At 51.5% G+C, this 12,292-nt stretch overlaps 3 protein-coding genes across 3 annotated transcripts; 2 read left to right on the top strand and 1 right to left on the bottom strand.

Annotated features, from left to right (window-relative positions):
• Window positions 1–348: 348 nt before the first annotated feature.
• J4E90_003839 (uncharacterized protein) lies at window positions 349–1,264 on the top strand (the record flags this gene model as incomplete). Its single annotated transcript, XM_051433406.1, has 2 exons — window positions 349–490; window positions 540–1,264. 2 exons carry the CDS (start codon window positions 349–351, stop codon window positions 1,262–1,264), a joined length of 867 nt encoding a protein of 288 aa, XP_051293304.1.
• Window positions 1,265–1,708: 444 nt separating this feature from the next.
• J4E90_003838 (uncharacterized protein) lies at window positions 1,709–3,227 on the top strand (the record flags this gene model as incomplete). The annotated part of the gene is made up of 3 exons (XM_051433405.1): window positions 1,709–1,774; window positions 1,826–2,026; window positions 2,073–3,227. 3 exons carry the CDS (start codon window positions 1,709–1,711, stop codon window positions 3,225–3,227), a joined length of 1,422 nt encoding a protein of 473 aa, XP_051293303.1.
• Window positions 3,228–7,447: 4,220 nt separating this feature from the next.
• J4E90_003837 (uncharacterized protein) lies at window positions 7,448–9,909 on the bottom strand (the record flags this gene model as incomplete). The annotated part of the gene is made up of 6 exons (XM_051433404.1): window positions 7,448–7,494; window positions 7,623–8,091; window positions 8,146–8,284; window positions 8,742–9,221; window positions 9,274–9,408; window positions 9,458–9,909. The coding sequence occupies 6 exons, from the start codon at window positions 9,907–9,909 to the stop codon at window positions 7,448–7,450; spliced, it is 1,722 nt and encodes a 573-aa protein (XP_051293302.1).
• Between the last annotated feature and the right edge of the window lie 2,383 nt (window positions 9,910–12,292).

Here is a 12,292-nt window from a genome sequence, read left to right as displayed (position 1 = left end):
GGCTGTGATGTTATTGAGCATGCGCTGCGATTTCGGAGTTGCGTGATGACATAGCGCCGCGGAGCATACCGGACCACCAAGCACAGCTGACCCTGCCAGTAAACCATGAACGACAGTTCGAAAAGTAGGACAAAGTTGAAGAACCTGAGGCTGAGACGAAGTGCCGTCAGAGTCTAGGACGGTGCCTGCCTGTTCGGGCCTAGTGCGGACCCCAGCGGAATGATGGCATCACTCATGTCGACTTGGAAGTCTAGCCCACCGAGGTGACTCCACCGTAAGCTACCTACAAAATGTAGTCTCCTCCCACCACCGGTGTAACAGCCACTATACACGCATTCTCACGCTACAATGTCGAACACAGCCAACAGCAAGGAAGTCGCGCCGTCAATTGACGTGAAGAACCTCTGCTATGCCTTCCCCGATGGCTCGAGTGGGCTGAAAGATGTCTTCCTTGACCTGCCACCCGGCAGCAGAACACTTTTGATCGGAGGTATGCAACATGGAATGTTAGCTGTGAGAGTCTCGACTAACGATCCCAGCCAATGGCGCGGGTAAAACCACGCTCCTCCGTCTTCTCTCTGGCAAGCGCATGGCCCCCTCCGGCACCGTCCACATCGCAGGCATCGACCCTTTCAAGATGGGCCTCGAGGGCGTGACCTACCTCGGTCTGGAATGGGTGCTCAACCCCATCGTGCGTACCGACATCGACGTGCCCACCCTCCTGTCCTCCATCGGCGGCGACCACTACACCGAGCGCCGCGACGAACTCGTGCGCATCCTCGACATCGACCTCAGCTGGCGCATGCACGCCGTATCCGACGGCGAGAGGAGGCGGGTACAACTTGCCATGGGTCTGCTGAGACCGTGGACCATCCTGCTGCTGGACGAGATCACCGTCGATCTCGATCTGTTGTCGCGCAGCAACTTCCTCAACTTTTTGAAGAAGGAGACGGAGGAACGACCTTGCACAATCGTATACGCGACGCATATTCTGGATAACCTCGCAACATGGCCCACACATCTCGTGCACATGAGCCTGGGCAAGGTGAAGAAGTGGGGTAGCACCGAGGACATGGATGTCAAGGTCGAGCAGGGCGAGCGCATGTACACCGGAAACAGCCAGCTGGGTGAGCTGGTGTTGAAGTGGCTGCAGGAAGATTTGACGGAGCGGGGACCTAGGAATGGGAAGGGTGAGGGCGCGTCGTATCAGAATCTGGAGGGTAAGGGCGGTTATGGCGCTGAGAAGAGGGTGGAGAAGGAGTAGCACCGGGTGGAGAAGGAGAATACATCTTGGCACGCTTCAACAATGCGTGTCGATGGAGTTTCAACAGGCGTTTGGGCGGCACTCAACGATGATACCCCATCATATTCAACAAACACTTTTAATTACCCGTACAGTTCGCCTATAGCTATACGCGATACTCGCTCGTACACGATCCAATCCACATGTCCGGCACGAGTCATAACACAATGTTCAATATCAACGACTTCGCTTACATCACAAGACAAGACTATCTATAGACTTTAGATCTTGGGAAGTGAGATATTTCAAGTTGATCGATTGTCGAGTATTGCGCTATCGCCAAAGAGGGAAGGCGCACCCCGCTTGACGCTAACCAACATTTTCAGACACTCAGTCATTGGCAGCCGTTCCGGTCGTCCCATCAAACGCATGTTACTGTTCGCAAGGGCATTCAGTAGTATCAAAATGGCGCAAGCGCCGCGAAAGCCTCTAATCACCATCGTCGGTGCGACAGGGACTGGCAAGTCTGATGTAAAACTCATTCGTCTGGTCATGCTTCATCTTGCTGACCACATCAGGTAGCTGGCTGTAGAGATCGCCCGAAAGTATAATGGCGAGATTATCAATGGTGATGCGATGCAACTGTATCGTGGGTTGCCTATTATCACCAACAAGATTACGCAAGATGAGACGAAAGGCGTTCCTCATCATCTATTAGGCTGCATCAGCCTTGAAGAAGAGACTTGGACCGTTGGGAAATTCGTAGGCGAGGCTTTGAGAACAGTATGGCCGAATAGCATGCAGTCCGGATGAAGACTGACGTGACCAGATCGATGAGATCCGGAGTAGAGGCAAACTCCCGGTCTTAGTTGGTGGTACTCACTACTATACGCAGTCACTCCTATTTCAGGATGCGCTATCAGATGAGCCAGAGCTGAATCTGAGTGAAAACACCCAGCCTCTGCCTATACTGGAAGAGCCGACTGATGTCTTGCATACCAAGCTCAGGGAAGTCGATCCTATCATGGCCGATCGGTGGCATCCGAATGAGCGGCGCAAAATCCAGCGTTCACTGGAGATATACCTAAGAACAGGCAAGCCAGCTTCGCAACTTTACAAAGAACAGAAACTGCAGCGCGAGGCCTCTGCTGCCCAAGCGGATGGCACAACATCGGATACCCGGTCAGGCCTTCGTTTCGAAACTCTCGTGTTCTGGGTGCATGCAAACAAAGACGTGCTGCATCGCCGTCTTGACGGCCGTGTTGATAAGATGATCGCCAGAGGTTTGCTTTCTGAAGTCGAAGAACTCAGCAGTTTCCGTGAGCGGCACGAAGCCGGCACAGGTGCCAGTATCGACCAGAGCCGCGGCATCTGGGTATCAATAGGATACAAAGAGTTTCTAGAGTACCAAAGCGCTCTTTCAAGTGGCTCGCGGGAGGCATCTGAACTAGAAAAGCTTAAGATTCTCGCGATCGAGAAGACACAGGCAGCCACCCGTCAATACGCCAATCGCCAGATCAAATGGATACGCATTAAGCTTCTCAACGCACTGATCACTGCAGGCCAGAAGAATACCACCTTCCTGGTCGACGGCTCCGACATACCTCAGTGGGAAGACAACGTCGTCAAACCCGCCATCGCCATTACCGAGCAATTCCTCTCCGGCCAACCACTTCCCTCACCCTCGACATTATCGCAAGCAGCAGCAGGAATGCTGACACCCAAGCGCGAGTACGATTTAGGCCAGCGACCAGACCTCTGGCAGAAGAAGGTCTGCGAGACATGCGGCACGACGTCTATCACCGAGAACGACTGGAGTTTACACGTCAAGAGCCGAGCGCATCGAAAAGCGGTAGCTACAAGAAAGAAGCAGGAAAACGCACACAAGATGCGGAACGGCAGCGCGGAAAGCCCCCAAGCAGAAGTCATTGATGTTCTCGAACACTATCTGGATACCTTTTCTGGAAGCCAAGAGCCCAAATGAGTGGTGGGCTGATACAGCGGAGTTGAGAAGCCGCCTTCATTCGCATTCCTTTCTTGTGCTCAGCAGCTGCACGCGCCGCCACACCCAGCACTAGGGATAAAGTTTATATTGCAGGCCGCATCGTTTTCGCAAGTCACCCAACTGCCCTGGCCCGCATCTGCAGCTTGCCAGCACCATTCTCCTAGGTTGCCACACTTCTTCCAGCAATAGCCGTCTTCACAGCCCCAATCGCGGCTGGCGCAGCTTTGCGCGTGGACTTCTGAGAGAGGCTCGATGGCGATGGCGGTGGTGGCGCTGATGAGGAGGGCGAGGGTGGTGATGTGCTTCATGGTTGTGGGTGGACTGGTTGGGGAATTAGTTAGGTTTTGGAATTTTGCGACACCCTGGAGGACTTACGAGTTCGTGTGCAATTGGTGTTGGATCCGGATGTCTGGATGGACTTATTGATCTGAAAGGTGTTTTTGAGGAGGCAGTGGGAGTTGATCTTGTGCTTGAATGATGTTCACGCATTCTTCTTGCCTTTATATCCATTTTTTGATAACATCGTAGGACCCATATGGGGTTGCGACGCATCAAGCGCTTACTCTACACCGAGTTCAGTATCACCCGAATTACTGCACTTGCACTTCAGCGCAACGGCCATGATGTTCAGCGGAAATGATACGGAATCAGTCTGATGATGTTTAGATGATGCTGCTCGCTCTTCGGGCATGTTACTCTGTATATCGTTACATCTTGGCTGCATGCTTACATCTGCAAAATCTACCGAAGCCAACCAACGCTTTTTGAGGTCATAGACATACCACATCGTACGATATCATCTTCACCGCTGCAAAAACGATGCGAAGGATCTTGGATATAGATACTCAGGTCCAACGTCATCCGGGATCGAATTCACGTCGCGCGATATGTGAGCGCGTGGCTTAGTTGATGTGAAAGTTCTCGTCAGAACACCAACAATATGACGTACGCGTGAGACTTTACTTATAAAGAAAAGGTAAATAGCCTTGGTTCATGAACCGTATTGCAAGTGATATACTGTTTTTAATGTTTCCTGGGAGGGTGTCTTGCGCAGGCCGAATAACGTTGGCCGACTTAATCAGAATTGCCGAGGTGTGGAAGGAGGAAAGTTCAGATGACGGTGGTAACATTGTATACGCCCGCAATCAACGGCTGTCGACAAGTTGCCTGATTTGGACAACGCCAAGCAACGCGCACCAACCCCCTCAGCTCGTCGCGAACCAGCTCTAGACATCGCCTTCCTAGCTGAACAACCTTACAGGCAGGCGGCGATGCAACTGCATTTATCTTTTTCCGTCGTCTTTTCTGGCAAATGGGAGCTCGAACGTCTTTACCCGCTCTACCAACTTAGCCCCATCTAGCCCGCATTTCCGAGTTTTTCCTTTTTCCCTCTCGATGCTTTTTGCTTGGTTTGGCTGATTACGAGCGCCTGCAGGAACGCATATTTTCTCATGTGCAAACGATCATGCCGGATTCTTTGGTGCAATGATTTATTTGTCGCTACCTAGGTTGTTGTTCCCAAGTGTGGACAGCAGGGCCTGGTACCTAGATAGGCTCGATGCTCCACTTGGGTAACTGGGCAAAATGCATGGCCCACTGGCTCGACGCTCGATAGAACTGCACTTATACGCTTGCATTTCGACGGGTTTCAGACCCTAGCTTCCAGGATAAACGTCGATAACAGGGCCCCGGCTTGGTGGGCCACGCCAGACACACCCGTGGACGTGCCAGCCTTCCGAGGTCGCGACGCGTCCGCAATCTCCACAAGCACTGTGGAAAAGAAATATTACCAAATGTACGCAGTCTCATAAAACAGACAGTCAACATTCGCCTCACTGTTGCGAATCACTTCTCCCTCTTTACACAGAGTTATGCCGCAATGATGGACGACGACACAACCATCTCGTTGGTCAGCTCGAACGAAGTCGCCCCGAATCTTGCGACATTACCTCTCGAATTGCGAATCAAGATCTTTCGTTATCTCCGGCCGAGCACTCGATTCCTTCCCAAGACCATCGTTACAAAGCTAAAAGAAGAGGACGATCGTGGAATATGGGATTTACTCATTTTGTGCGTAACATCAAGTCGACTCCTAGAGGCTGCGCGACCTTTGCTTTACGAGGCAATAAACATCGTGGGGCGGCCATATTATAGTGACGACAAGACGACAAAGACGAGGAAGAGCTCAAGGGAGCTGATTTGGATGACGACGACATTTCAGCTTGCATGATTCGCCAGTTGACTTGTCTCCTTCGCACCCTCAGTATACGTCCGCATCTGGCAAAATACATCAAACAGATACGCAGCATCTATCATTTAGGTCGACAGACGCAGGGTTGCCGGTGGACAACGAATGCGATGAGAAAAGCAATCGATGCAGGCCAGCCGGCCATGGTGGAACGTCTCAGCAATCCTCACACGGCCGACCTTTGGACTAAAAAGTTCAACGATACCCCAGCGCAAGCACAGATCATGCTTTTGCTTTGGTTGTGTCCGAACGTATCGGAGTTAGCTCTTTACAGCTACGATGGCCCGCTGAGCCGAATTCTGGGTCTCGAACTTTCACCCAACGTACCCAATTTCCACAACTACGGGAGACTCGCCACCATCAATCTCGACAACTTCCACGGAGAGGGTATCGAAAAGCATCCTGACTTCCCAGAGCCTGAAACATACGACACATGCATCTCGACACTCGATGCTCTTCCGGCACTGCGTCACTTTCGGCATGATACTCCGATGGACGTAATGGGCGTCCTCCAGGCGGGTGTTGAACGTATTCCGTTCAACGGAGAAATGCTCTCAAAGTTGACCACACTTCATCTTGTTGACTGTCAAATATCGATGGGACAGGTGCTGAGAACCGTGCGACCATGTCGTGTGCTCTCAGACTTTCGCTTCCGGGCATGCGCCATGGCAATCAACCGCACAGACGAAGATGAAATCACGCATCTGGATTTTGCAGGCATCTGCAAAGCCCTTGTTCAAAGCAAAGAAACGCTGCGATATCTCTGCCTGTCCATGGGAAGCGGTGTTCATCAGGTAGGCAACGTGGGTACCTACAACACACTTGCAGCTGGCACATTGAAAGAGTTTGATAAGCTCAAAACTCTGGTAGTGCCCGCTGCTATCTTGACAGAAACGTCTGAAAAGATTGATCCGGGAGATTTTCACTTTGACGACGTTGATTTGCAGATTATCCACAGTTTACCTTCTTCCGTCGTCTTTTTGGGTCTCAGCAACGATCAAATAGGGCGGTTTCACGGGAATCATAACTACAGGTGGTTAGCAAGAGAGGCTGCCGCACAGCTAGCAAGAGACCTGGCGAGACTGCCTAATCTTCAAGCTGTACATATCTTACAACCACGGCCGGACGTGGAGTATCCGAATGAGCTTCATATCTGCTGTGCGCAAGATGAGATAGAGTTAGTCATAGAAGAGACGCTGGTGGACGATGAGATCATGATGAAGCATTACGGGATCACTAATTAGGCGAACTTGTTATCACTTCGTGCGTGCTGCCCTCAATCTCATCATCATTTCTTGGAAACTTGGGATGTTCGGTGTTCTCCTTTCATTAGTAGTCTGTGCTTTGCCAACATCGTACGGTCCTCCTTTCGCAATACTTCATTCCTGGCGCTCAATACCAAGAAGCTGTCACTTCATGAAGCGCACGATAGTAGCTTAACAGAATCCAATATCTGGATTCAACGACTTTATACCCAGAGGGATTAACCTATGCTTGCGGTGGTCATCATGATCAATGGAACATGGACGAGGAACAATTCTTTCTCGATGTCATCTCGCATGATATGCATCAAGGGTTGAAGGGCCCCGCCAGGTAGACACCTTTGTTCTATGTGCATTGATGCGAACGTATGAAACATTACACACTAGAGACGGCAGAGAGAGCATCTGGCGGATTGCAGCATATATAATGAAATCGCAACGAGTCCTCCTATGCACAATGCTGTGTAGGCTATTCCTAGCTTCGGTCCGCAACAGCGGCATGCAATAGACTTGGATTAGTGCACTTCTTGCATTGCAGGATGTGTGCGATGTCTAGGTAAGCGCATGTTTGAGATACGTAAAGGTGTTTATCATCAGGTCACGGACGTTGGGTCTTTCCAAATAGACTACATGTGCATTCACAGCTGGCAAATGTCATGAAAATAATTTTACGTTGTGGAGTTAACATTTCAATCCGGTATCTGTATCGACCGCTTGGCGAAGAACTCGATCATAGCTACACTCGTAAACGGCAACGCACTCACAGATTATCGTTGTTCGACCGACAGTTAGGACAATAGAAGCTCCTCATTCCCGCCTTCCGCGCGTGATCTACGCTAACAACTTGTTTCTTGCAATAAAGACACTGAGCAAGCTTCAGTGTTTTCAGTCTTTTTCCACGCTGAGAATGCAACGCAACGTCTGCAGCGAAATTGGAATGGGCAAGCAGCAATTGCTCAAAACGTTCTGTCTCAAGCAGACCTTGGTGTTTATCGAAGACAACATCAGTGATGAGGCGTCCCATGGCCCCATCAACGTTGACTTCGGTACCGTAGTGAGCTTGGATCGCAGTAATGAGCATATCCTCGTCCTCGACAGCCTCCAGAAGAACCGCCTTGACGTCTTCCGCCGCTGGCTCGTAGAGCTTGGCGACATCGTACTTATCAGCGATGGCGTGCACACCGATTGGAACCAGAACGCGCTTGCTCTTGTCGTCGCCTGCAAGTGTGGCGATCTCGTGTTTGTCGTATGCACCGGTGTAAATGAACTTAAGAAAGAACTCAAAGTGCTCTGGATCGTCTTCATGTAGTTCAATAGTGCCTTCAGATGCTTCCTAGGGATCGTTGGCATCCGTCCCTCACGTAGCTCCCAGCAATTGCCAACGTACTTTGAAGCTGCCAGTGAAGGCGTTAAAAAAGTAATCCGACTCTAGACATAGCACAGCCTTGTGTGCAAAGTACTCGCGCGTGTGGCCCTCGTGTATCTGCTTGATCTTGACATCGGATAGCACGGGGTTGTTGAAGAGCCTGGGGTCACGTTAGTACCTATTTAGGGTTGGAGGAGCGAGCCTGCTTGGATTGTGCGACGTACTTAGCAGCCGATCGCTTTGATTCAGACATATCGAAGACCTAGCGACGGAAGGAGATTGCGATGCGAGGTTGCAGCAATGATGGAGAGTGAGGTTGGCGAGGCTAACCAAGGTTGCTGCATGTGCACTTGGACAAATCAGGTTAAAGGAGAGTGTCCCGGTGTAATTGCGGCAGGTTACCGCCAATGACGGACCTAAGGAAACGCGGAAGACTGAAAAAAGAGGGACAGAACGGGCAAGAGATACTCAACAACAAGAGAGACGGCCAAATCGGTGAGGCCAACCAATAGATTTTCGGATCAACTGGATCAGCCTCCGAAGATAAAATCTAGATGTTCTCTTTTATAGACTGTTTACCTCCAGGAGCGCCGTTGACAATTCAACAGCAGGCTCACAAGTCATCAACGAGCGGGCTAAGACCCTGCGCGGTACCAATCCTAACTTCATAAAAGTCCCTTCGCCTCTCAACATGACCACGGTCTGCCATGAACTCAGCAAACGCAGGCGCATCCGTACCGGGCTGCTGCAGGATTGTCTCGGCGCCTTCTGGTGCTGGTATATCCTCACGAACGCTCCAGCCACGGCTAGATTGGTTCTCGTCGCTGAGCATGAAGCTGTGGAGTAGCTTTGCGCCTTCAGGGTGGGGTGCTTTCTTCAGGATTGCGCCGGTCTGAGCCCAAGAGACGAATTTGGCGTCGCTGGGGAGCGAGTACTTGACTGGTGGTCGGTCTGCGAATGAGTAACCGGAGCTAAAGGTCACCGCGCTGCTGCTGTTGGCAGCCTTGATGAGTGTGCCGGGAGTGGCAGTACCGCGCACCCAACGGGGGTTGTTGGCCAGCAGGGCGTTGAACCATTCCTCACCGAGCTCTTCGATGCTGCGCGAGATGTTAGCCAATGAGAATACGATGATCGAAGAGGTGAACGTACATCAGCTCGAACTGGTACAAGACAGCATCGTCGTCGTTAGGGTACGTTAGAACGATCTTGTCCTTGTATTCGGGTTTTGTGAAATCTTGGTACGAAGTAGGCATCGTGCTCGTTTTGTTCATGTTGGCAGAGATACTGTTGCTGTTTAGCATGTGTGACTCGACGTGTCCCAGGGGTAGCATACCCCCAATCAAAGATAAGCAGTCCACTGTAAGCCGCTTCGGCGTCCTTGAACACAGGATAGATCTTGTCGAAGTTCAATGGTGCGTAGTTCATCAAAGCGCCTTGCTTCTTCCATCGTGGGTAGTCGTGAAGCGTCTGCAGGATGATGCTGTCGACGTAAACATTGTCGGCAGCCAACTGTGCGTCAAGGTTGACATCATGGTACTTCGACAGGTCGACGGTGACATTGAGTGTCATGTTAGGAAATCGTGCCTCAAAGGCACTCTTCAGACTGTTTTGCTGAGTCTTCTCATCGCCGCCATGCCAAAGCGTGACAACGCCACCTTCGGCCAAAGCTGCCTGGTAAATCTCATCGAGGCTGCGCGTCTCTCGCTCGAAGGTTGTAGTGTTTGGGAGAGAGGCTGCCCAAGAAATGCCGGCAAAGAGTGCCAAGCTAGAGTATTCGAAGCGCATCGTGGCTGGTTTCGGTCGGCTAGCTGTAATAGAGGCGCAGTTGTTTCGTGGGCCATCGAGGTGTTGCACATCTTATATCGGCGACTACTGATCACAGACCCACGCGCTACAGATGCTATCGCGACAGATTGATTACGATCATTGCTTCCACTTCCGATTCCGACTCGGGCCTTTAGAACCTGTTTAGCGGACCAGAAGGAGGCTGAGACTTCACTGAAGTTACGCGGCCTCCAGATACAATGGACGACGTTGTACTAGAGGATCAAGCCTCACGCTTCCAATGGTGTCAGGAGCTGCACGCACCCGAAAATAAGACGGCTGGCACGCGTAGTCTTCTTGATGCAGCATCTTCAGGAAAGTGTTGCGAAATCGACACTCTTCTTCGGCAGGGACCGTGCGGGTGTTGTGGGACTGAGTACGAACACGCTCCAAATCCGCACGGTCTCAAGTCTTATCAGAAAGAAGCTTCACCACGTCGATTCAGGGTATCTAATAATGAGAGGGCGAGTGGGCCTCGTAGAAGGAAAAGATGGGTAAACTTCTGGTTGAAACAGGTCAACGGTGGTCATGATTGAGTGCTGAGCTGACACGGGAGCGGCTCTAATTCAGGAGAAATTTGGGCGGGGCATAGACTTGGAGATGGAGAGTGTTGGTCACGTGGACGCTTCGCCTGTTCCGGTAAAGCGCGGCCCCCCTTATCGCATACCCCCGGCAATCGGCACCGTCATCCACGCCCTCGCCCCAAACCGTGTGAAAGTATGCCGTCGCAACAAACATCACCGCCATCGCTAGCGGGATCAAGGAATGGACCGAGCCCTGCGAATTACACCCGATGGACAATGATACAGAAAGCTCTCCGCAGGAGCCGCCTGCTAAAAAGCAACGAACCCTAGCTTGCCAGCGATGTCGCTATCGGAAACAGAAGTGCGAAGACAGCCGCCCGTGCCAGAATTGTGTCAAAGGAGACGAAGAATGCCTTCCTACGCAGCCAGCGCCTCGGCCGCATGTTGAGAGCGAATATGTGCGCATTCTGGAAGAGCGTGTTGCTGAGCTTGAGGCTCGAGACCCGCAGCAGAGCCTTGATCATTTAGCAAGAACCCAGAACAGGCCTGATCACGACATAGATGACACGTCCCCAGCAAGCAGTGGGTTGCCGGGTGATGGGATCACAGGGGGAGCAATTGCTCATTCAGTCCAACAAACCCTGCCGCCGCGGCGGTCATCTATCCTTTCCGGCTCATCTTCGGGTTATGCAATAGCTTCGGTCACAGATGATGAGCCCGACTTGAATCATCTCATCTTTGGGCTTATCGCATCACCTTCAGCGCAGTTTCCAGCTCACGATGCTTCTCGTACCCCAACAACCGCACGACCGGCACAGGTCGAAGTGAATAGCGCGCACACACTGTTGACCAGCATCTCTCCGGAACTCGAAGAGTCATTGCTTAACGCATATCGCGAGCGCGCTCAAGCCCAGTATCCCTTTTTCCACTGGGACACCTTCCTCACATGGCATTCGGAGTGGAAGCACTGTTTGTCCCGTGACCTTGAAGAACGAGCATGGCAAGGGTTCTTCATCAATCTTGTGTACGCGACAGCTTTAGTACTGTTGCGTCAACCTTATACGGCAATGCTCAATGCTCGAGAATTTTACGATAGTGGTATCGCACTCCTGCCGGCTGTGCTACGTCAACAGGATAGAATCCTCCAGGTGCAGGCATATCTACTGCTGTCCGTGCATGCACTACACCAGAGCTCTACTGAGCGCATCATTTCTCTCGCGTCCACAGCGATACGACAATGTGTCCTGCAACAATTACACCTCGGCGAGACGGAACCACCATCGACCGACGTTCATGCACGACTGGTCATTCAAGTTCGACGGCGATGCTTTTGGTGCGCGTACCTTCTTGATCGGCTGGTCATGTCATCCTTCGATCTTCCTCCATCTGTGCCGGACTATATGATTACTGTAAGGCCTTTCGCTAACATCGAGGATCATGACCTGTTAGGAGCCGCCGCCATCACACCGCCTAACCATGACTTGACTGACTCTCAGAATTACACATGTAACTCCTCGGCGCTTCATATACTGCAGTGCAGGCGTATACAATCCGAAATAAGCGCTGTTACGCTTCGATGGGATTATCATGCTCAATTCGAGAATAGTTCAGATTGGCGGATAAGAATACTTGCGGAATTGGAGAACTTCAAATCCAGGGTACAAAACTTTTCAGATCCACAGTCAAAAGGTTATACATCACAACGGTGGCAAGCGATGATCTATCATTATACGTTGCTCATGCTTTATCGACCGACAAAAGCCAACGTGATCGGGTCTGCCGGCGATTGGTCTGTTCAAGCCAGCAGCCAGGCTTGCTTA

This window comes from Alternaria incomplexa (assembly GCF_024043165.1).
Source record: "Alternaria incomplexa strain BMP 0042 chromosome Unknown scaffold_4, whole genome shotgun sequence".
NCBI lineage: Eukaryota > Fungi > Ascomycota > Dothideomycetes > Pleosporales > Pleosporaceae > Alternaria > Alternaria incomplexa.
The sequence above is the reverse complement of the archived record's forward strand: the minus strand, read 5'-3'. Positions and strand labels throughout refer to the sequence as shown.